Source organism: Ptychodera flava, chromosome 15, assembly GCF_041260155.1.
Source record: "Ptychodera flava strain L36383 chromosome 15, AS_Pfla_20210202, whole genome shotgun sequence".
Classification (NCBI taxonomy): Eukaryota; Metazoa; Hemichordata; class Enteropneusta; family Ptychoderidae; genus Ptychodera; species Ptychodera flava.
Window position 1 is genome coordinate 11,242,501 of NC_091942.1, and position 26,163 is coordinate 11,268,663.

The following is a 26,163-nucleotide window of genomic DNA, read 5'->3' on the forward strand; positions in this document are numbered from 1 at the left end:
GCGATCATGGGTCTCGAAGTGAATCAGTTTGTCGGCAGTGTAGATTCCGAGCTACTGTGTCCGATCTGCCGCTGTGTGTACCTGGATCCCGTCTCCAACATTCCGAACTGTTTGCACACCTACTGTTCCGTCTGTATCCGGAAACGTCTTCGATCGGAGAGCTCCCGTTTCTGCCCGGTCTGCGACGAGCCCCTGAGAGAAAACCTGTCAAAACCGTCGCTGCTGTTGCAGGATAAGCTGCTGTCGCTCGAGATAGTCTGCAACCAGAAATGCGGAGCTACGTGTAAACTCAAAGACTTGCCCGGGCACTTAGAGAGAGAGTGCGAACTCACCTATGTCAACTGTCCTTACTCGCTACGCGGCTGCAAGTTTCGGATGCTCCGCAAAGACATGAAGGAACACCTTGAGGAGTGCGACTACCGCTGGGAGGTCTGCGAGGCGTGTGGGTTCAAAACCTACCACTGTATGCTGTTCACCCATCAGAAGAAGAGAAAGTGCATGGACAAAAAACTGGCCAACGAAAAGGTGAGGAGCGTCATTGAGACAAGGAAGGACATTCGCAATCACCAGAAGGAGGTGAAGATCGACAGGTTCGCCAACGATCGCGAGATAGAGCGGGTCGAAAGAGCCAGGTACGAGCTCCGCTCCATCTCGGTGAACGGTAGCCAGGACAGTCTATCGATGAGCGGACACAGCAGAGGGGAAATATTACCGATTACCAACGGGGAATCCGGCATCTCGCGGACGCAGAGCGCGTTTACCTTGCCCGGTGTGCGATCGACTCTGGACATGTTGCCGCTCAGGACGACGAACAGTGCCCGTAGCGTCGGCCGTCTACCAGCACCTTCTCCATCCAGGACCGAGGACCATCCCCTGCAATGCAGAAGATGTAGGAAGAAATTCAAACAAAGTAAAAACCACGAAAAGGCATGTTCCTGGCACAAGGGGGTAAGTTACATTGTATTTCATTAATGACAAATCAATACGTATTAAAGGACCAGTGTAGCTGTAACCTTTGATGGTTTTTTCACCATTTTTTTCACATCAACTACAGTTTCCTGTTCTACTCCCAAAAGCATGTTGAGATACACAGTGATGAGCTTGTAAAATAAACCTTTACGTGGACTGAATTGTTGTTGTTGACAAGTGAATTTTGGTCCGGACTTTAATTCAAATTTTAACAACAACAACGGTGCATTTTATAGGCATAGACGCTCTCTGTCCTGACAAGGTACATACGTGATATGTGTTTCAACATGCTGTGCGGAGTGGAACAATAACTTACAATCATTGACAAAGAAAACAAAAAAGGGAAAAAATCATCAAAAGTGAGAGCTACTGGCGCTTTCAGTGACTAAATCCTCTCACAATTGCGGTTATATCCTTTGTAAACATCGTTTGACAACTTATGATTGCAAAATTACGACTGTGACGTCTGGCATGGGTCGGGACGAAATGTCAGTAGCAACAGGACTGACAAGTCAGTACGTGAATGTGACAGTAAACTTGTCTCAGAGGACACACAATCGTGGACGTGCTTGTGACCATTGTACAGATAAAAAACATTAATTTTTAAAAACACGAAAGAACGGGAAAACTGAGATCAAGGAGATGTTGTCAGATGAGCTGAAATTAAGAACAGACGTCAATTCCTCATACAAGTCGACCTTATCGCTGTCCTTTTACAAACCGTATGCTTTGCTTAAGCATCGAAGTGACCCCATGTCATCGATCTTAGGGTTTCATACTTGAGACACTTATGCAAAGGTACACGCTATAAAACCTCAAATCGATTCCACAGCTGTTTTTCTCATTCAAAAGAGGATGTTATAAGAAGTGACGCGACTGCGATGACAACATCATAAAAAAGACTGTACACGCTTTGCCTTAAACAGTTTTGTTAAGGAATGAAAGCTTTAAGTTTACGTGCCGATAGCCAAGTTTAGCACACTTCACTGTGTATCACCATGGAACTTATAACAGGCAAGCCCTAAAAATATCGGTAACAAGAAAAAAGCCCGGAAAGTAGGTTTCAAACGAGGCCACCTCTGCCATAGTCTCGTCTCAATATTACATTAATGATTATAGAAGTCTTCTATAAATGAGAATAATTCTTGTACCGGCTGCAAGAGGCATAAAAGTAACCTGTGTTAAACTTTCAATTTTCTGACTGAAGTTGAAACTTGAATCAGTAGTTCGGCTATCACCATTCTCACCATCCATTCGTCTCCTCGTCCAACTTCTTTTTGTGCATTGATTACAAATTATTTCTGAAATTTAAGTTCATCGGGAAACTGGCAAATGCCAGTTGGTTTCGGTGTATATTTCAAAGAAGTAGACGGTGCGATCTTTGCTCGTAAACTTGCAGCAGCGAGCTCGGGGGGGGGGGGGGGCTGTCCACTTCGTTGCAAGTTTTTTTTCATGACCAAGTCAACCCTAACAACCGCTGGTACACCCAGACAATGTAGACGCCACACTTTCCAGGGCTTGTGTACTGTGAGTGACTTTTGTGGCATAAAAATGGCTTGGATATGGTCACGATCACCATGGCAACTGACCAGGAGAAGTTTTCAATAAAATGGCAAACATATTTCAGGCTTGGGAATCAAAGTGTTGGTGATGTTGCGTGTGTGTGAAAGTCGTAACGGTTTAGAGAGATAAATGTCAGAGAGAGAGAGAGAGAGAGAGAGAGAGAGAGAGAGAGAGAGTCACAGAGAGAGGCTATGACTCCACGCAAACGCTCTTCCCTCTCTGGCACGTGTTCTGTCAAACCTGTAGCGACTGTTCACATAAACACGGCAAGACCATTCTTTCAAGTAAACGAGACACAGTTTAGAGAAAATCATCTCACATATTACATATTGTCTACGTTTCTGTCTGTCTGTCCGTCTACCTGTCTCTATGTATCTGTCTCTGTGTATGTCTCTATGTCTGTCTGTCTGTCTGTTTGTCTGTCTCTGCGATATAAACTGCTCTTGAAAGAACGAAAGGATATTTTCAGAGGACAATATATTGCAATGCAATGAACACCATCTTGATGATCACTGACTGAGTTTTGTTCACCGCATAATCGATTATACATGTCAATAAACGGAAAAGAAAATAAATATCGACTAAAACTCCATGCACCATGTTTGATTTTCATCGAGAAAACATGAAGTAAACCTCATGCAGTTTCGTTGTAGTCGATATTTTCTCTGTGCTCAGAAAGGTCAATTGTTTTGTACAAATCAAAATTCTGGATATTCCAGTGCGTTATAAAAACGCCGTGAACGGAACCCTGGTGGCAATAAGAAAATATTCGCCGCTGTTCAAATACTGGCTGTTTATAAGCCTAAGGTTCTACATTCGAATTATGGTGGTATTGCCTTCACGGTCGAAACACATTTTATTCACTTTCTTGACGAAAAGCACACTCTCAAGCTATAGCGTCTTTCTCAGTGTAAATATTTGCCTCTACGAAGTTTCCAGTTTCACTCATGTTTACTCTCCAATGTGTTTAGTTTATTTACTTCCAAAGGAGGACCCCTCCGCGGAAAACGTTTCTTTCAGAAGTTGAACAAAAACACCCCTGCCCGCTCTCTCAAGACGATTATTACAAGTGTTGTGCGGCACGGAGAAGCATGGTTTAACCATGCATTCGGTTGTATTGCTCGTCAAACATTCCCTTTCCGAAAGAAACGCGACAAAAGCATCACTCCAACTTTTTGTTCCGGAACAATCGCCACTCTCAAAACTCCTGAGCAAACAGTTTTGAGCACTTCTCAATAAAAAACAAACCACCGGGGGAGTTTTAAGACGGTCCCATTGCAAACAGTGCGGACGCGGATTTGTTTACTCGTTACCATGGAAACGAGCGCTTCTGGTGTAGCTTGTGCGTCTTCCCTTTGTAGATTCGGTATGCGTTGCTACGAGCCTAAGCGCGCATAAAAAGTAAACATTCTCTATTTTGTGTTTTTTACTGCATTGGGCTTTCTGAAAAACAGTATCGGTCACGTGGTTTTACCAATGGAAGATGAGGAGTCCCCAGCTACCAGAGCTTGGGGTTACGAAACGCAAGTAACCCCTATTACAGGAATAAGATTAATCTCTGTAACCCTTTACGGTGAAATAATAGTCACGTGGTTCACAGGCCGCTAAGACGGACCACAATGTAATGGCTAAGTGATTTTTAACAGATTGCGTACGACGGGGTAAATAACGAAAATCACTATCATTACCTGCAGTGACTCAAACAGAGCAATCGTTATCGTAAGGTCATGGGGTCAAAAGGTCATTTCAGTTCACAACAGAAAGTTCGGATTGGATTTACGGTGTTGCAAATCATCAATAACGACTGGAAAGCTCATTTAAAATTTCGAAAAGAATTTTTGTAAGATATCCAGACCTTAATTTCATTTTACAGCATCGCCTCGTAGTGTAAATTAAATAGCGTTCTTTGTTATATCGACGGCAAATCATGGCGAGACGATTAATTACCAGCAATCTTTGGTTGTCGTGTTTCAACCTGAATGTAGCAGTATAAGTACCTTATTAGTCGATAATAACAATGTATGTTTCTTCATTAATGAAAGCCGTTGGATGGCCACCGTATCTCGAGCAGTACCATGTTAATTTTGTCCGAATCGAAAAAACCATCGTACGTTCAAGTTGGCAGGTGTCCAAGATTCAAACACCTCTCCCCTGAACTCCATTGATACCTGCAAGAAAAATGCGTAGTTCTTACAATGTTGGATTAACCGAAGTCGATAGATTAACCAATTTAAGTCACATTATTCATTTGGAAATTGTGTGACCTAGTTTCAAAGCATTACATGGGTAACTAAATGATAGTACAAATCAACATTAACAACATTCTTTCTTTCTTTCTTTCTCTCCCTCTTGAACCGTGTTCGATGTGTGTATTTCATCAGCCGGTGAGTATGACTTTCACATAATATGAAATTTGTGAATTTGGTGATATGAGAGAGAGAGAGAGAGAGAGAGAGAGAGAGAGAGAGAGAGAGAGAGAGAGAGAGAGAGAGAGAGAGAGAGAGAGAGAGAGAGAGAGAGAGAGAGAGAGAGAGAGAGTGCATCGTGATTTGGCTAGAGACACAAAAATTATGCAAAAACTAATAAAGGACAAATTGATAAACATTGTTTCACTATATGGAATTCTCACTTTTAATTCTAAGGAGCGTGATGTCAAATATAAAAGCCGGTTGTAATATCCGGGAAACACGAAAACGGGGTGGATACTTACGTCACACGGTTCTATAAAATTAAAAGAATTACAGAAACGAAGGAAACAAGTTAAGCATAAGATATTCCAGTAGACAACAGACATTAATGGCCGCTAAACAGTTTCTTTCCTCTATTTTGTCTGTACAAGACAAGTAAAAACATCCTGTAGTGTTGGGCGTTTTCAACAGGTCGTCAGACTCGAAAACTTACTGGCCGGCATGCAATAGTGCTTAGTTTTGGCAAAATTTATCCATTTAACAAGACAATGGCTATCTTGTTGATTTCAGAGTTTACAAGGTGTGTTTTTTTACATACTAACGACCTTTCCTTTCTCTTTTTCCCATCGAACTTACTGTTATGATGGCATCGCGTGTCCATTTCATATCCGACAGATAGTAAGTATCACACTATTCTTTTGTCTGTTATCAACATGTCGCCCTCTTTGAAAACTTAACCGCCCGCTTAAAAGTTTAATAAATGGATCAACATCACATAGATTCAAAGGCCTGTTGTAACGCTTGCAATGACAAAAAGTGATCGCTGGATGGTATAGTAATTTGCTGTCATTGCCGTCATGAAATGAACACTACGGGGTAGATATGGAGCTCCCTGTAATGTGGTCGATTTCTCTCTGAGGCTAACCTTAGATAAATAAGGCCCCCCAACCAATGGCTCATTACAGTTTCAGAAAAACTGACATGAGGTCTGTTTCTTATCACTGTCCGCCTGGAAATTGACAGGCTACTAAGGTATCGATGTAAATTTCAACGTGCCCCACCCCGACATCGTGAACATACAGTTGCTTCATGTGAAATGTTTGCACGTTTCTCTGTACCTTTTGATATTTTCAAGCATTTCAGCGACTTGAAGAAAATTTATGTGTTCCTACGTATGCCGACGGATCAAAAATCGGCGACAATGTACAAACATTCGGTAACTCGTGAAGTGTCTGCATGTCATGCCGAAAGAGTGCTGAAAATTCACATGTGTGTATGCATATAAAGTTATTGACTTATCTTTCATTTATTTTCTCCTCATCGAAAATTGTTCCGTGCTGTACCACCACTATGCCAGTTACAACTCTTTGTAAGTATACTTCATTGGATTAAGTTGTCCCGAAATCGAGTGCTTACTTCCCCTCTATGGAGACCAATTTTTAACTTTTCACGATTTTTACGAGTGGCCTCCGTAATCCTGTCTATTTTCCGTTCCTTTCGGGCGGTAATACGTCACAGGCCCCCGCTGTTTATGCCCTGTAAGATAGACTCAGATCAAACGGGGCGCTGGATTAGCGGGCTAATCCTAGCAACAGAAAATATTGTTCCCTGAGGGCGGGAACAACTTGCCGGAAAACGATCAATGACCGAAAAGACAAAAGCGATACCCGAAGATTGATAAGAGGGCGCCCGTCACACAAATGATTCTGTGGTCCGTCGGAGGTTATTCACTGTCTGTCCATTCTCACTGACACTCGCACTTTGCTAGTGTGACACTGTCCGTGCTCTCATTACTAATTTTCATGTTTTTATTTTCTCTTCCATGTTTTAAACAACGAACTGAACGGACAGGGGGTAAGTGTAATAAAATGAAAAAAAAACCGTCCACCATTGAATGTCTTGTGATCACCAAAGCATTTTGTGCCATAAGTTTGTTACAGAATCCGCGTTTAAATATTTTGCAAATATTCAGTTGGCTTACAAAATAGTTCACCGGCTGCAACTGATGACATTTACACGAACAAGAGTATTAGATAATCGAGAAAATATTTAATGACTATAAAACATCCGTTCACCAGTTATTCGCTCATGTACGCAAGACAATGTGCACGTCCGTATAGACGACGAATTTATAGAATTATAACTTCATTGTCTTCGCCGCCATGTGAGCATGCGCATACCCATTTCGTGCCTTGATGTTGCCTTATACTAATATTATTTCTGTTTTTCCTTCCCCCATGCTGATCTGATTGATAATTACACCACTTAGGGAGTAAGTATATTTTTATTCTAGGTTCCGTTTTTATCGTTCGGATTCTGTTATCGTGTTTGCTTCAAAGGGAAAGTCTGTACTGAGACTGGGGCTAAAACGAAGTAACTTTGATCTGAGTTAGTCATAGGCACTAAACTTGGATAATTCCAGGCTCTTTAACGGGTCTTCTACATGATTGATCATGACTAAAATGAAATACTATACAAAAGAGAAATTATTTAAGTTATTCGAACCTACTTGATGCGTTTTGCGATGTATCATTATCAGTTTGGCGGAGTAGAAATTTTTGATTCTAATTGCAAAGTGCAATATCCTCCTCTAGTATACGGTTAGGAAATATCATAATTGCGCCACCAACGACCAATCCAAGTAATACTTTGTTTTTTCTTCTCCCTCCCTCCCTCTACAGACTTGTTTGACCTGTGGAGTCATGGACAATAAACCAGGCTGTCTGGTTGGATGGCACGTGGCGTAACGATCTGATACATCTCTTGCAAATCTGTACACTCCAGGAATGAAAGAGTTTATACGGGAACAAGGAACGACGACTGGTTACCGAACAGAATGCTGAAAAAAGTAGTTCACAGAAATCTTTAGCAATAGTGGCTCGCCTTGTTAACAGCGTATCTTTTGCATAAATTATGTCAAATATACCTTTGATTGGTAAAATCCTAGCTTATCCTCATAATTTTCAGTAACGCATTTACAAAAGTAGAATTTTGACAAATTTTACTAGTATCTAACATATTGATTATATTCATGTAATAATATATTTAAAAGTAAATTTAAACGAATTGAGAATGTCGTAGTATTTGCGTGACATGCGCATGAGGAATCTCTTTTTGCACAGCGCCCTCTGTGATGTAAGATAAACAAGTTTGACACGGGTAGTTTCAAGCGTTCATATCACGAAATGTACTAAAACCTGCAACTCATTTTCATGAAAGATAGATGACAGAGAACTAGTAATGTGTTTCTAAAACAATAATTTTAACATATATTATTTTCATTAGTGTCATATTACAGTGACAGTAAGTGTGTGTCTAATGATCCCGGCATCAATGAGGTGCCCTTAAAATGTCATGGATGGAATTTGACAAAGTATCTGATGTCCATTCATTAGTCAGAATCAAAGCTTTGTTGCCTTCGGGCTGATGATGAAAAAGGAGTATTCAAATTCATGGTTGTGTGCAATTTCTTAAATTTTAAGTATGGGTAAAGTCCGGTCCAAACATGTCAAGTTCTTTCCTAAACATATTGAGATCCCTCAGAGTAACACAATTATGTTGAAACTGAAAGCGAGAAAACTGAAAATGGAGATCAATTTCTTTTAAACATAAATTTTTATGTATGATGTCTTTTGTGCTTACAGATTGGATTATTTCTATCTCCTTTCTCACTTCCCCTACATTCTCTCAAAATGGTTCATTCCTATCTCCTTTCTGGCTTCCCCCCTACATTCTCTCAAAATGGTTTGTTCCAATGTACTCTCTTCAAAAGTTGGAGTGCACTAGCACATGGTGGAGGTAGACATGGCTATCTGCATTTGCAAAGTGGTGGGGGGGGGGGGCATGCACCTAGTGAAGTCAGAACGTCGACAAAGAAATGAACACAACACACAGACAGTCAGCATGCAACAACCAACTCACACAGTGCTACAAATGAAGTGACACCAAGCCCAAAATTATGCATTGCAGAGAGTTTAACTTTATTTTTAGCCATCATTTCATTGACATTGATGCATGCACAGTCAATGTGATGGGCAAATCTGTTTTAAACATTTAATGTATATATTGTATATAACTGCATTCTTGAGTTGTGTTTCTGTGATGATCAAACAATACTGGCATATTTCCATATAAAAGCTACTAATGGCATGTGACCACATCTTTTTAAATGTGAAAAATCTTTACCTCCCCTGAAGTAATGGTACGGCTTTGTTGTTCAGGCCTGGTAAACTTACAACACTGCTCAAAACATGGAGCACAGTTTTGCACATGACTGACAACCATGTCCAGTGTCATTTCCAGAAACCATGGTAACAACACAGAATATCTATTGCCTTGAAAACCAGTCAACTTTGCTGGTATCAATAATTGTGACATATAAAAAGAAACATTTTTGAGACTGAGACAAAGATCATTCAAATATTTTTGGCAGTTTGGTTTTTGTCACTCATAAAGTGTATAGAATTAAAAAAAATAAAATCTTTCCTTGTCTGAAAACACCAGTCACAAAGTTTGCAATCTGGGGAGTGCCAACCTTTAAAAACATCACTTGACACACCAAACTCAATTTTGAAAGGTTGAGTGTAAACCTATTATTGATTACAAGACTATTTTCACGTATTTCTTTCAAACAATGCTTTGATTCATCTTGAATTTCCTATGTATATCTCCTTTTTGTGTCCAGCATTCATGTATATCTCAATGTACATATTCAATTCTTTGTTTCAAGCTGAAATAAAATTTACGTGAACTCTACCTGACTTTCAGTCTTATTTAATCTTAGTACCGGTAGCACTTTTGAGTTAAACCCTTTCACCACCATGGTTTGGTCCAAGCCCATTTTTCTCAATGGTGAGCATGGACTTGATTACTGGGAATAGGGGTGACCAGGTTAATTAGAAACATGATGGGTAATTTTTAGCAAGAGTGATTTTTGGGAGAAATGTTCAATATAAGGATTTGTAGGTGACGTCTCTAATGGGAGAACAGAATTACCAAAAAAACCAAACCATATCATGAAATTGACAACTATGAAATTGACATCAGTCTTTACTATGTTACAAATTTGATTTATGTTCTTGTGAAAAAAACTGATACTGATAATGTCACTTTTCAATACAGCAGTTCTTGATGAGGGTATTTATTCACAAATTTACCATTTCTTGCAAATCTCAAGGTATAGCTGAATTCTCTTCTTCATCGGTATCGCACAAAGTATTGATTTGCAACCGCTACCACCTCAGACAAAGTCAATATTTTTCTGCTGATAAGGACTGGATTCCTCTCAGGTCACGTTCAAAGTATGTCACACTCAAAGTGACAGACTGACACTTTCTTTATGCTAGAATGCACCTTGAGGACAGATAGATTTTCAGACTTTCAAAGTTTTATAAACTATCACTTGTGGGGGCTCATTTTAAAGCTCTTCGAGTGATAAACAATTTCTCTATCTTAGTTTTTCGAAAATTTTATTTTCCCCATTGAGTTAACAGAGTGATGGCAGCCATTTTGAATTTAAAACATCGATAAATGCCAGTAAACTTGTTTCCCTACTACCAAATTTTGCATAGTGACCCCTGATATGTTTTGATTTGGTGAGAGAATTATTGCAAGTTTCATTGGGGAAAGTTTGAGCAAAAGTGATCTAACTTTTGAGGTGCATATTACCTTATGCAGCTACAAGAAAATCTGAATTTCCCCATATTGGCTGAAATACAGATATTGTAAAAGTTCATGTATGAATCAAAATATCCTTCCTCATCGCCTCCACTTTTCCAGATGACTCCTTACTTCCTCCGACGTCACTTCCAGCAGTTTTTCCTTTAGGATCTTATGGAAACCTTCGAAGAGATAGTAGGCATAGAAACAGCTTCCCTTCAGCATGTACGGAAACCAGTATTGGTCATCCAACCACATTTTATCAAAAGGAATCTCATCAACGTTGAACCACTGGGGCTTCATTTCTTGAAGAGGAGGAAAGAAAATGATGTCCAAAGAAAGAAAATTTTTAATATTAGAACAAGGGCAGGAATGTACGTGAAGGTTAGGTAATGTCCAATGCCTTTGGCAAAGAAAGACAAGTTTTCAATACAGAATCTGTTTTTCTCCTTCAGTGCTCAATCTCACTTCCAAGTTCCAGACTTTATTGTATTTGCACAGATAATCACCTTTACCAATTGTTTGTGCACAGTGTAACCACAAGAGAGGAATATATGAAATGAGTACACTTAAGTCACCTTGTTCAGTGGTGGTAGGCAGGGAACTGTGGGAGCTTGGGGGTCTCTGTCTGGGACTGAAGGTGAATTGTGAGATTGATGTCTAGTCTGTTCGAAAGTATATGAGTCATTCTGAAACACAGGGAAAGTAAAATGCCTAGCCAATCAAGAGTCAGCAACTCACATCAATGTGTGTACAGTACGTGTTCACTGTTCTGTTTTTTTTTTTTACACTTCATCAAAAATTGGCAAGATGTTTTAAAGGTAGATGGATATCATATGAGATCCCTGTCTCTGTGAATCTCTGAATGGTGATGAAATAACTCTACTTTCACAAATGTGTAAAAATGTCCCCGCCAAAAGTAATTTCCCAGACACGTCAATTGAACAAGTTTCTATGGTTACAGCTGTATTGGCCACTGCAATGACAAATATGTGCACAGTAGAAGTGCTAAATGGTGTCAGACAGAGTGTGTGGGTGATGACGACAAAATCTTTCTACTGTCACATTCTAGGATTTACTTTCATGTGTACATTACCCCATCTGCACATAAAATCCCATGGAGTGCTCTTATAAAGTCATCTGAGGGGATGCATCAGGAGTTGAGGGGGGGTGGGGGGAGACATAGTCAGCATAGTTTATGGTTCATGCATGTATAGCGTGTCATGTGTGATGTGGGCTATTATCGTTGAGAACTGCATTCAAGGGTGAACCTGACTTCAACCTATGAACACTGACAATGCAAGGCAGACGGACTAGGCGCACACGATCAACGTTGACAAAGCAGAGTGCAGGGTAGTTCAAAACATTGTGTGGGAAGAAGAACTGGACTGTTTGTGACTTATGCAACTAACACTTAAGGTAAAGGGCGACGAATTCGGACGCCCACACTCGTTAGAACGTTTCTGCGCAGATTCAACTCCAGCCTGTCGCAAATGGGTTACTTTGTAGCGCATGTATTTAACATCACCTGTCATTGTTGAAATTGCGCTTTTACCTAATTTTTTGACCCAGTCTCTTAGAAATACATGTGACCTGTAACCTTGTCATATTTTGACCCTAAGAAGCCTGGTTTTTATTCAATTTGAGCGAAAAATTAACATTTCCTCTCCCATTTACATGGCGCATATTACCCATTCACCTGGAGATATTGTAAAAAGTAGCGTGGTGACACCCTTTTATTAAAAGTGTAAACTAAATGGTATTATGTCAGGATTTTATTCGCCAAGTTAGGTCAAAATGACACCATTCAACAGGAAGAAAGTTCGAAAATTATGTAGCAATATAATTTCGATATCGTCATTTTGTAATCGTTACTTATGTGTAAAAATTTCTTTACAAACATCATGAAAACTATACATTCGATAGATATGGATCTTAAGTCTTGGTATTTATTAAAATTAACTCATTTGCTAAGCGTTTTATAATTGCTTTCTTTAGTTTAAGTGATTATATCATTTTTATTTATTTCTAACGACGCCATTTTAACGTCCGTTCCATGGAAACGAACTTGGTGACCCCCATTTTTATTTTATTTTTGCACTTGCACAACTTCCAAAAATATTTGTGCAAAGTTTCAAGAAAATGACACCACAACTTAATTTTGACGTAATTCGTAGTACTTCACCTCAAAACAACCATTGAAAGTTAGAGTCGCTGGGCCTTTAATCAAAGTGCCTGGTAAGGGTTGTTCTTTTGGAGACGGGTAGAGGGTGAGGACCCTGTAATCTTCCTTTGAAATGGTTGAAAACCCGTTGGCAGGAATGGCAGTGGTAGAGTTAAAATCAAATGTTTATAAAAAGTAGAATTCAATCAAGGAAACTCTGGCAAATGAAGGAAGATACAGGCTTTGAAACTTATGTCTTTTCCATAGAAAAAAAAATATTTATTTAACAATACATTTTGATATGAATAATTCCATTTGCTGATCTTTTTTTGAATCATTTTTATCAAATATAGCATTGGTAGTTTTATACTGATAAATACATGTAAATGGAACTTCAAACATTTTATTACAAACATGCATAAAAAATACTAATAAATTTCATATACTGTATCAAAATCATCTAGTTTAGGCAAGGTGCTAAACTAAAGGTATTCAATATGTTTTGTAGCTGAAATTAATTTGCATACCTTCTGATTCTGTTGGTTCACCATGGTAACTGTCTGCTTTATAGATGTGTATTTCCAAGATGACTGGATCACCCACAAATTCTTGGTCGACAACACCAACTTTCTGCAGCGAATCCACGACCAAACTACTCTCCTCCTGTAATTCACTGATTGGCAAAACATCAGAAAGTAGATGGATCAATTTAATACAAGAAACTGGGAGTCTCATGGCATGTCCTACCTACTCCATGAACACATATAATACTTTTGTTTGCATGTTCCTGTCTTGTAACACAATTGTGACCGAGTCAAAAATTGGGCCGATGTGCAGCATCTCGGAAGCTTTGAGCCCATTGGTTGGTTGAAACTAGTACTCTTTGTTCTTATTGAAGTTTTGCCCAAGTTTCAGACTCCTTAAGTTGCTGTGAATAATGACAATCTGCCAATCAGATATAACCTTCCGAATTGCAGCACATTGCCTGCTAAGTTTTATTTGGGGCACAAAGACGTAACATAATTTTTAGTAACTCTTACAAAAAATATGAATATATAATAAACAAGGCAGTATTGCTGAAGGCAATGAGTACTTGGGCCGTGATAGAGTAATTTTGAGGACAATATATACTACTATTCAAATATGGTCTTGAATTTCCTCCTGTCAATTAGGCATTTGATTAACTGGTTATTAAACGAAGCAATGGCATGACAACGGCAAAATATGTCTAGCAACTTTTGTGGAGATTGAGGCAGGGGTTCTTTACTTATAGTGAAAATTGCTTAAACTCCTTAAATATTCAAATTACAGCAAATTTCTTTTGTTCTCGATGGTAGATGTCTAATATTTAGATGGGCATATTAGATTTCTACCCTATAGTTATCCCTATATACCAAAAATCGGACATCCAGCTCTATTGGCTTGCTCAGAATTAGATATGCGCATAATTAATGAGGTACAATATGTGGTGTCATAAGGTGTCCCATCATACCAAATATGAAGGGTGTAGCACTTGTGGTTACTGAGTTGTGGACAAATATATCTATTTGAGGTCAAAGGTCATTGAGGTCACGTGACATTTTGTCAAAATAATTGTATTGCTAAGTTATTCCTATATACCAAAAATCAGACCTCTAGCTCTATTGGCTCGCTCGCTTGAAAACAATCTCATAAACCTGGCCATATGGGCAACTGTGTATGGGCAGCTGGATGTTGACTTCCCGGAGAAGGCGAGCTGTCACGTTCAAGCTCAGGATTATTTGTCGATCAAATTTCAGTAAATTTACCTTACCTAGATGAAATTTTGTCTATAGGCTGAAATTTCGCCGAATTTTGACGAAATTGCATCGATTTTTCAGGTTCATATCCGACATTTTTGAGTTTTGAGTGCAGACAGAAATAAGTTTTGAGGCAACATGGCTGCGGCCCCATGTTGACCCCGGTATCTGCTAAAGTGCGGGTTGCGGGCTACGGGCTGCGGGTTTTTAGAATTATGGCTAGATTTCTAATATATGTAATATGGCATTTAGTATATAAGAAATAAAACCTTTAGAATGTGTCTATTATAAATAATGATGATCAGGTCTATCGTACAGTATCCCTTTTCCTGCGAAGTCCATATTTCACCATCAGGTCAAGATGGTTAAAATTAATGAAACACTACTATATGGTGTATTTTAACGTAATACTGTATATTTGAAGGCTGTTGAAAACATCAATGCTGTAAACTTGATTTTTTGGACTAAAGATGCTATAACAGACCAAACCAAATGGGTGAAAATACGTTATGTTTCTGAAAAAATCAAAATCTGCTAAACTAAAAGCGGCGATTCCGAGGACCAATTTATTTATTCCGAGCTGCCTGGCCATTACAAATAATTAGGGATCTGAATCACTTTCCTTTCTTGCCATGGATGTGAGTGAGAAATATACGTAATACCAGACTGACAAAAAAAAATCGCGCCTCGGAAATGTCGCCACTTATCGCGGAATGAAAATTGTTACATTTCTAGTATCAGGCCATAGGAAGTAAATTCTTTGTAATGCATCCATTCACAATTCGGTTCCAGGGCAACTCATACAGAAAATTAAACAATGCCTGTTAAATGCAATGCATAAGGAAAGATTTGACTTAAAAAAGCGTAGAAGTGATGTGTATTGTAAATGCCGTGTATTTTTCATGAAATCTTTAAAAAGAAAAAGACGTACAACAAAGGACTTAGTTTACTTTGCCGTTTCGGTTCAAGCGAGGTCGCGACCTCAGAGAACGACATTCTGCTAACATTTTACGTGAGAATTTCAGTGGGAAAAATACGCCGGTGCGTTGCCTTATTTTCAGGAATCGATCTAATAGGAATATTTTTGGATGAGTTTGTGTTCTGCAGCTCTCAATAATTTATCTCCTAATATCATGAACGTATGACTTGCACCTGCAGTGTGATAGTCGCTCCATGCCGGTATGCCCCCTTCGAGCATTTGATCCAGCTAGCCCTGCGTACGATTCTGTGTGTTCCGCTACAGCTTAAATAGCCCCGTGTGTTGAGCGGGGCGAATTAGCTGTAGCGGAACACACAGCATCGTACGCAGGGCTAGTTGACCCCTAGCCCTGCGTACGATGCTGTGTGTTCCGCTACAGCTTAAATAGCCCCCTCACCACTGAGCGGGGCTATTTAAGCTGTAGGGAACACACAGCATCGTACGCAGGCCCGGGGGGGTAACTCCATGGCTAATAGTACGGGGGGCTCCGCACGAACATGGAAACCCAAACTGTTGTGATACCAGTTTTGAGCAAAAAACCCTACCCTTTCTGATACCTAGTTGTGGAAACGCAGCTATCTCTTGGCGGGGTAGCGTGAGTTGCTATGTGAGTGGCGGGGTTGACCTTTGACCCGCATAGCAACTCACGCTACCCCGCCAACAGATAGCTGCGTTTCCACAGCTAGGCCGTGTAAATAAAATTCTTTGTTTGCCGTCCTTGGATTTTTGAAAAACCTACCAGCCAGCCAGCAAAAAAAAAACAAACACAGAAAAAAAACACAACACAGATCAATCGCATAAACTCTAACTTTCCCATCGGTTTATGGGTCACAAGTATGAAAAAATCATCTGTTACATTTACAATGCAGTGTTTCTTATGCTCTTCATTAGCACGCTGAAAACAATGCGTGGAAACAAAGGTTATACTTGTGTAAATGCAATAAACATACTTAGAGTTAGGTGACTCTGAGTCTGAACAAAAATTCCATAATAAACAATGGCAATAAACACTATACCAGTACATAATGTACAACATGTACAGTGTGATAGTAATCAACTGGTTGTGTTACGAAGATCTACAGATTGTCTCTGACGGAGATTTATGCACTAGGTGGTCATAGGTGCCAGTAAAACTATTAATTAAAATAACAAGATCTCAAATATGAATAAAAAGCATATTTGCGACAAATGCAACTTACGTATACGAGGATGTTTACAAAGTTTGAAGAAAACAAATATATTTGAATTAACACCTAATGAAGGAACCTAAGAATTTCACGTAATGGGTTCAATTTTGCAACGTGTCTAAGTGACAGTTGTATATTAATTATAACACGTAAATTTAAGATCGAGACCTGTATTGATGTTTACGATTGGACGTATATTTTTATCTTTAATTTATATTTATGATCAAACCAACCTTTAAACTTAGTTTAAAATCCCATTCTAAAATGATACGGGAAAGGACAAGAGAGAAAAATACAACAGACAGGGCAGGAGGACACAACGACCAAAGAGTAGTCCAGGGCATTTAGACAATTGGAGAAGCGTAGCTTGGACGGCACCTGTCAAGCTTGTCTACCGAGAAGTAAAGTCTATATAGTACCAACGAAACACTATAATTTCGAAATGTTGGGGTAAGCTTACAACAAAAAGGTGTTCTTGCAAAACCTGAACATATCACATATTAAACTGCAAAAGTTACTGAGTATAACAAAGTATAGATGTCACTCAGAAAACAAATGCTAAACATCTTGGTAAAAGGTGAAACTACTTTCTCTTCCATACAACACAGTCCCTCTATCAATAGTGGATAGAGGGACTGTGCATACAATTAGAATTTTGCAGTAAGAAGAGTGGGTAGCTGAGCAAATCATAACACCTCGAGTACAAATCCTCCTTTTTAAGTGTCAAATAAATACAAGTCCTGAGCACTATTTCTGTTGAGTCAAATGCTCCATTAGCAGTAACTTTAAAGGCTATTTATTCTGAATTTTGTGTATCAACTAGTCTTTTACCCGAATTCTAATAGCGCTGATCTCGGTGTCAGGTTTGTTACTGCTAGCGCGCGACTTCGAACACCGCTGCCTGAAAATCGGACAAATTGTGTTACTGCATGCGCGGTCGTTGTTGCAACTTGTAGTCTGAGCCATAAATTCATATGAATTAGTGTGATTTTCTGTATGCATTATGACGCTAGCAGGTTTTGATTTCATCGTTCTTGCCGAAAATGCGGACAAATTTTGGCACATTAATGAAAGAAAAATGACGTTAAGTGATCAGCGCTATTGCATACTAAAATGCTGAATATTCTGTTTGTCAAGACAGCAATGCCGAATGGCCATTGCTATTTTTGAAAACTGAATTGTAATCCGGACTTATAAAATGACCATATCGTTTTAGCACAAAAACAATGTTCAAAGTAAGAGCAACTTATACTGCGTACGAACTATTTGGAGCATTCAACAACGAACATTTCACCGGCGGTACTGCTTGCCCCACCACCGGGCTGCTTGCCCCCTCGTGATCAATCGCGGATCGCGCAGAAGCTGATGGAAATTCAGTTCCATTCCTTATTCGAAGCTAAACCAGTCAAGAATTGTTTTCGATCCGTCTTGTATGGAGACCAAGCCAATACAGCGCACTTCCGCCGATTTGGAAACTTTGAGGGAGAAATAAACTTGTGAAACGGATGATCGATCTTCACTTACGGTATACTGCAGTCCCCTACAACAGGAGGTGCACATGTACACATTACGTACAGCGGTTGATGTACCCCTTTACGATAGGTAATCTGATTTGTATCGAAACGATCGTGCGGCATTTGCGTTTTTGAGACATTTGAGTAAGTTGCTGCGTCTTGCCAACAAAGGAAAATATGATGGTAGATCTGGGATGTAGATACATGGGTTTCCAGTGTTGACAGCATTATTTTTTAACACATGTCAGTTTGTGTTTAAAACCGGACCCTTTCTCATACCAACACCTCGTGAAAAGTATACCCTTTCTGATACCAAACAGCGCAAAAAAACGACCCCTTTCGCGCGGACCCTCCCCGTATAGCCATCTATGGGAGTTACCCCCCGGGTACGCAGGGCTATTGATCCAGCGTGACTTTGAAAAGTTTCCTAGGACTATAATCGTGTTCACCACAATAAAATTATTTGAAACGGCGTTGAAAACGATTTCGAAATTGTGCTTTTATCGGCGGTTGAACTAATCTGAAGTGTGAGAAGGGCGGAAATGATATAAAAAAACACACATTTTTTCATGCCCGCAACCCGCAAAATAGCGCATCCGGTTGACCCCTAGCCCTGCGTACGATGCTATGTGCTACAGCTAACACACAGCATCGTACGCAGGGCTAGCGAGAGAGTTGCCGACATCGACGGTTATTTACGAGAAGTGAATAAAAGACTGTCATTTTTGGAAGCGATCGAGTAGCTGAGGTAGGCTGGGATACGACTTGGGCCCAAGAACGCTGATTTCGGCAGTAATTTGGCTTTTTACGTGAAGTCCCAAAATGGATTTGAAGTCACCGACCCTACGTACGGGTCTTTGCAGGGCTGTGGTGAGCGGGGCGATTAGCTGTAGCGGAACACACAGCATCGTACGCAGGGCTAGTTGACCCCAAGTGAAAATGTGTTCGCGATCAAATCTTCCTATATTTTTTTCAGAATTTTCGACAAAATAATTGCTTCTTAAATCTTTTGTAAAATATAAAATACTAAAATAAAAATGCGATGTGCCATGTCTCCAGATTTCTAAAACATCGTTCGTTGACCGTTCGACGGAATACTCATTTCGCAAACTTGTGACGCAGTTGAAATTCAATACTGACCGCCAAATAACACATCCTCCAAATTATCCAACCATTCGCGTTAGAGTTCAGCTCGCTTAGAGTATCATAACATTCTTCGGCCTTCGTTTAGATCGACCCTAATCTCTCCCATTTAGGAAACAAATACACAAGCTACCTCGACAAAACTTCGTGCACCATCCAGGACCAAACGCACTACAAATCTGTCTTGACGTCATCATCTCCTTACATGGTAATCGGCATACCGTATTTTTTAGCAAAGGAGACACAGAATACGTCGGAGTATTCAGTTTCAAAACGTATTACATTGTGTGATGTTGTCAAAAAAAGGTAATGTTACTGCAGTGGTATAAATTACAAAACACAAAAGTTCAAATCAGTTTATTTTGGACTGGCTTTACCCAACATTCATATTGTTTCTTATGCCAGATTTGACCACGTACTTACTGGCGACCCCTTTACATGCAAATTTTGTGTCAAATGGTGTGTTCTCCTGGAAAAACAAACGTACGATTTCTATATGAAGGAGGCGAAATTTGCCCTCAAAACTCGAAACCACCCCTTTATGGGGTGTACCTAGCTATTTTGAACGAGCTTCTCGAATCTGCAGCTCTATTTCGAAATGATGGTCTGGTTTTCTCAGCTCAAGGATAAGTGTTCTCCATCGCTGTGGGCATTACTATTCTCAACTGGGGGTACAGTTTCCAGTCGTAATGTTTTTCATTGTGTCCGGGATATAAAACCTTTCCTTTTCAAACTTTCACTTTGATTAACACTAGTCCACATCTTGTCAGTGATTAAACATGTTTCAAGTTTAAATGTTAAATTCTGGTCTCGAGCCCTCCTGTTCGACCAAACTGAAATTACCCCTCCCACTTTGGCTCGTCCAGTGGGTGTAGCAAGGGTCGTGCCATCGCTTAGGAAACGGAGGGTGCATTAATTGTTGCATTTCGATGCACATTTTGATTATATTCAGAAGATTTTGTGGCAAAAACTCAGATAGAGAAGCATTTATATTCACATCTCACTTATTCATGACTGGCTGAGAGCAGCACTTCCATTAAGTTAGCATCATTACGCCATTTATTATGCCAAGAAAGATGAAGCCAAGACATTTTGCCCTCCCTGGTCTCAGCCAGAAATGGTTATACCTTACAGAGTTTTTCCCACGGAATGAAAACAAATGTACTTGGGCTGAGGCCCAAGTACAATAAAGAATAAAGCTATTTCACTGGTGTGCCAAATAATTTCAAACTGGCAAAGTACCTATGATTTGATTTGTGAAAAAGGCAAAAAATAGAAGAAAAACATGACAGCAGTATAAATTATGGGTGTTCTGCCAGGCACAAGATATCACTTTGCATTTCACAACTCATTACAGTTTGTCACTATTAGGAAAACCTGTACTTTCCAATATCTTTGTGGCTTCCTGCATCTGGTTTGCGTTAAAAGAAAAAAATAATGCATTGCATCTTGGGTAATCTGATTATGGTTACCTGGTGGTCTAGCTTTTCAAATGATCATTATCATTTTGTAAGGGATGGACCATTAGATCTTGGGAGGGGGGGTGGTCACAATGAAATTGTGAAATTTTTTTTTTACTATTGTAAATTTCTAATTTTTTTTTCCAATTGAGATTAGCTGTGCAAATTTTTTTTTCAGAGTAAATTTTCAGATTTATAATTTTTTTTAGTTTGTCGCTGTCTGAGGATAAAGAGGGCAAAGATGTGGTGTGAAGCACCACAGTGACCGTGCAAGCGGTCACGGGGGGAGGTCAGGAGAGGGGTGTCCCCCTGCTGCTGTTGGAGCTTTTGAAAAATAGAGATTAAAATGGTGTTATTTGGTGGCACTTAGGGAGTATTTTTGCGGGGGAGGTCAGGAGTGGGTGTCCCCCCTCCTGCCGTTGGAGCTTTTGAAAAATAGAGATTAAAATGATGTTATTTGGTGGCACTTGGGGAGCATTTTTTTCAGATTACACATCTTCTCTGAAACATGGTCTTCTTGCTCCTCAGTAGCTTCCTATAGTTTTGAAAATTGACTATTTTGGTTTCCTGGCTTCCCTTTCTCCTGCGTGGCTGAAATGCCTACATTCACCCTACCAAACATCATGCATATCTCATGATTTACAATTGATTTTGACAAGCTGAGAAGCTGTTTGCAAAATATAGTGAAATTTGCATATTTGTGTTTTTAGAGCAATTGTTGCCCTTTTTTGATCAAAACATCTATTTCTCTGTAGCAGCATGTCCAAATTGATTGGATGTGTAAAGATGTGGTGAAATTTCAATATTTGTCTTTTTAGGGCAATTTATGCCATTCATGGTCAAAAAGCTGTATTCTCTGAAAGGGCTTGTCCAATTTCTTTGAAATTTGCTACATAAGTCCCTTAAGATTTGTTTAAATCATGCTCTTTTTTGTGGTGGAAAAATTCTTCAGATAATTGTCATTCAGCATTTGCTACACACAAACGATTATTCATGCAGATTTGTTCAGTATTTGCTATCGAGAAACTTTCAAAGTTCAACCCTTTTGTGTGTTTTTGTGTTGGGATTTGTTGGATAGATGGCATTCTACGTAGTGTATTGTTGAATGTTAAAAAATGTGTTGCTGTTGTTTTTTGAGGCTGTTTTTTGAGAAAAAAGAATTGAAAATGCCTTTTTAAAAGCAAAATAATACCTAATGACTTGATATGTTGTTTTATCATTATTGACGTGTTTCTACTTGTTCACCCATTCTTGCATTCATCATTGCAATGAAATGCTGTGAAAAAATATGAACCTGATGTGGCCTGCATCTGTTTACCTTGATCTTAAAAGGCAAATACAACTTTCTGTCTTGACAACCATACCATAGTTTCAATGTTTTACCTAGTGTACCTGCTTGGTTTGTACGCAGGAAAGAAGTAGAAAACAGGCTCTATAATTTCATAATTTTCAAGTGATCAGAATACAAAAGTCCTGAAAAGATAAGATAATAACAACTTCCAGTATAAGGGATACAGTCACTCTAAATGTATAAATTAAAATTAAAAATGTGCCTTGAGGATGTACTAAAAATACAGAAAGTTGCTTCCTGTCGGTAAAATCTAAAAAAATTCAAGATTTTAAAGACTTTTGCAGATTTTTTTTTACACATTTGTCTTCTCATTTATGTTTTTTTTATTTTGCAAACTAGTTTGAAGATTTTTTTTTCCTTTCTGCTCTGAAATTTTTTTTTTTCTGTTTATGACCACCCCCCCCCTCCCAAGATCTAATGGTCCGTCCCTAATGCTTTTGGAGGCCTTTATAGTCAAGAGTCAGACTCAGTGAAGGCATCTGAAAGCATTATAATGACATTCTACCTGTTAATATCAATATCAGCATTGACGAAAGTAGGTCAGGTATAAAAAGTAAAATTTCTCAGGCTCACTTGTATTAAGGCCAATTGTCACTCACAATTGGGACTTTTTCTTCAATTTGAGGCTAAATTAATTGAATCTCATTATGTAGGAAATATCACATGGCCATTGAAGAGATCACCCACGATTACGCTTTACGCAAGATCTGGCCTCAATATCATCACCTCTGCAATCATCATTGACTCACCGTCGTGCAGCTTCTTCAATGCTTTCTCCGGCCTGAACCTTTCCACCAAATCCGTTCCAGTTGCCAACTCCAAAACCCCTCTTCTTCATACCCAATAATATTTGCTCATTTTTGACGATGTAAACTATTGTTAGAAGTTTTTTTTTAATTATATGATTTGGTGACTCCATGATCTCTGTGAAATATGCAAAAATATAAATATGCAAATATATATATATATATATATATATATATATATATATATATATAATATATATATATATATATATATATATATATATATATATATATGTGAGTATTTAGGCGGGCATATATCCACTACGGGATCAATAGATCGATCCGAAAATTGATCTACTTAGCAGACTACCCAGGTAAAGAGCGCCTGTGCCTCTGCCACTCGGGTAGCTTAGTCATTGGAGTGGCCCACTCCCAGCAGAACACGTCAAGGAGTGGCAGGGCTCGTTTTCGCAGCAAGGCTGTTTGTTACTAGCTATAGGCCTCCTGCATGGCAGGGCTGTGTTTACTATTACCGACTATAGCAATGGTGGGTAACACACACCATGGATGTAAAAAATACATCCATGCACACACCCGTGCCATGCCATGCCATAGTACATGGCTAGGTCCGACCATGATTTACAGTAGCACTAAAACTAGTGGTGGTTCATGGCCTGCGCAATTGTGCAACCAGCTAATGGTCTCCATAATCATACCTGATCGCTGTGCTAGGTCAATAGTATACATTTAAACCATATTTAAGTCATTACCTGTTCCTTGAATTAATGTTGGGGGTTAGGTTTTCGTGTCAAATGAGGACACTTCCCGCGCTTACAGTGGTTTGAATTACATCACAGCTTGCAGCTGCCAGCTGGAATCATTGACAGCGCCCTCTATGTAATATTAACATTTTCATTTGTTTTTCAGAACATGTAATAGTTTCTGATTGCCCCATTCAAGTCCCAATTCACTGGGGTCTTTTGAATAATCCAATCATTACTGATTCTCGATTTCCTGATCAGAGTATTCGAATGAAAAAGACTAAATATATAAATTAGCTTGTGTTCAAGCCTTACAATCACCAAATGAACCAAAGTGTCCTACAGACTCCTTACGAGATCACAGCAGAATGATTGGAATATATCACAATATCTCTACCACCAGATAAAGAAAATGTCTTTGTTGGATTTATTAACCATAGAAATTTGGATGAAGCTGTGTGTCTATGCCAGTAAAAAGTATGTGATTGTCCCCCCTTCTAATACTCTGTGATCCATTTGTGACAGTGTGATGCCCCCATCTACAAGTCTTAGGCTGATTCCTTTTAAGGTAATATATGTCTGTTGCAATGGCTATGGTCAATTTCTGCCAAAAGAAATAGGAACAACTGTACTAATCATTTTCTGCTATCTCAGTGAAGTTAAAAATCTTGCAATTTTTGTCTATTTTTGATGAAACTGATGCAGATCCCATGGAGGCTGGGATTTTGACATAGAGCAAATATAAACATACAGATCTAAGCACAGTCAGATGTAGTTACATAAGCAGTTCGATATACACATTAGTTTATCTAGACATACATGCAGATATATGCACAAATCTACTTTTCACATACACATATATGCAAGCACAATTAAATGTACAGACTCTTGTGTGTGCATAGTAAACACCTATTGCCTGGTCATGAGGGCTATAGCGACCGTCTATTACCCCGAGGGGCCGTGTGTTACCAGAAACAAATTGCTATTCCCGAGGCCGTAGGCCGAGGGGTATAGCGATGTGTTTCTGGTAACACATGGCCACGAGAGGTTATAGACGAGTGCTATAGCCGAATAAAGACCAGGCAATAGGTGTTTTATAACACACCACATGCTCATGTTGTATTGTTATATAGTTTTAATGTGTTTTGATATTTTGCACCGCAACAATCCATTGTGACAAGTTTACTGGGCGATGTTCCACAGCGCTTTCAGTTGTACGTGGTACCACTTTCTTTCAAAAAATATTCTAAGTATACCTAGCAACATCCTTAGTTGCACCTTAATCTTTCCGTCGATGAGCTATTCAAGTTCTTACGCTGTTGGAATGTTGGAAATGTTGGAAATCTGTTTTAGAGAATGTGTCGTCACCTATCCCGGACGCACAATCACCTATTAGTCACCGGCCATTGTTGCAAAGCTGCAGACGACACTACGGTCACGTGACCGGGCACTTTTCCAAATTTGGTCAGAACTATTTCCCTAGGGAAATAGCTTTTCAAAAAATATCCTCTGACGTCACTTTTGTCGATTTGGTGGGGACTAGACGTATCTATTTTCTCGTCACGTGACGTATTCTGGCGAATCGCGACACGGAATGAGCATGTGGCGTGTTATAATTTTACTGTGCAGACTACAATACTTGAACTAGACAGATCATAGCTGATGGAAATTCATCTAAAATATCCGTTAAATCTAAACATTTTTTTAATACATGCAGATATATGCACAAATCTACTCTTTACATACATATATGCAAACATAAACAAATCTACACTCTTATATGTGCACATTATTATCCCATGCAGACTACAATACCTAAACCAGACCAATCATAGATGGAAATTAAACCAAATTGCACAAATCTATATGTGTCTACTTGATGCCTACATAGTGACAAAGGATATGGACTATCCAATAAGTACAGATTACATGTAGACAATTGCGTGGCTTTCGGCAACATGCAGGTGCGTGTGTCTTGCTTAGTTTAATTCTGTTACTGGCAGATGTTAAACTGTCGTGAGCGGTGATCTTGAGGATTAATAGGGTGAAGCGTACTGAAAACTTACACGGCTGTCTCTGCAATTGGAGCCAAGAGGTTTAATAATATCGCTTCAATTGAGTGCCCGTGGCAAGATGGCTTCTGGTTTTGATAACGTTTTGATCAGCAGAGCCAATTTCCTGGCGAAATTTTCACATTGACTTCACATCCCCTCCGTCGGCACTTTTGAGCTCGCAATAGGTGACCTCAATCCCAGTGTCACGCGAGTTGCGAGTACTAAACAGGGGGTGTCAGGTGCATCTGTGCATTTTGAATTACGCAGGGTTGATTGTTTTTTTGAGGCGACTTATCCATTCTTGTGTCATTCCTTTCAGATTTCCTTTGTTGAATGGTTTCTCTCAATGATCTTTCAGGTTGCCTCTCAGTCAGTCGACAAACGATTTAAAGGATATAAGGCATTCTGCCTGATGTGACCATGTCAGG

At 39.3% G+C, this 26,163-nt stretch overlaps 2 protein-coding genes and 1 long non-coding RNA gene across 4 annotated transcripts in view; 2 read left to right on the forward strand and 1 right to left on the reverse strand.

The window, feature by feature from the left end:
* Positions 1-2,372, forward strand: part of LOC139151153 (E3 ubiquitin-protein ligase NRDP1-like) — an 8,595-nt gene extending 6,223 nt beyond the window's left edge. Inside the window, exon 2 of the mRNA XM_070723735.1 lies at positions 1-2,372. This exon is cut by the window's left edge and continues 25 nt beyond it. Within this exon, the coding sequence (XP_070579836.1) occupies positions 7-972 (966 nt within the window). The 5' untranslated portion in view covers positions 1-6 and the 3' untranslated portion in view covers positions 973-2,372.
* Positions 2,373-2,384: 12 nt separating this feature from the next.
* Positions 2,385-9,695, forward strand: LOC139151157 (uncharacterized). Its single transcript, XR_011556356.1, has 2 exons — positions 2,385-7,212; positions 7,622-9,695. It is a non-coding gene; the product is annotated as an uncharacterized lncRNA (long non-coding RNA).
* LOC139151156 (oxidized purine nucleoside triphosphate hydrolase-like) lies at positions 8,897-25,889 on the reverse strand. 2 transcript variants are annotated; one of them, XM_070723742.1, is made up of 4 exons: positions 25,748-25,889; positions 22,924-23,098; positions 13,290-13,435; positions 8,897-10,903 (listed from the first exon to the last, which is right to left on the reverse strand). In XM_070723742.1, the coding sequence occupies exons 2-4, from the start codon at positions 23,091-23,093 to the stop codon at positions 10,698-10,700; spliced, it is 522 nt and encodes a 173-aa protein (XP_070579843.1). In that variant the 5' UTR covers positions 23,094-23,098; positions 25,748-25,889; the 3' UTR covers positions 8,897-10,697. The 2 variants fall into 2 exon arrangements, with proteins under 2 accessions (XP_070579843.1, XP_070579844.1); XM_070723743.1 differs by lacking the exon at positions 25,748-25,889 and adding an exon at positions 23,691-24,550.
* Between the last annotated feature and the right edge of the window lie 274 nt (positions 25,890-26,163).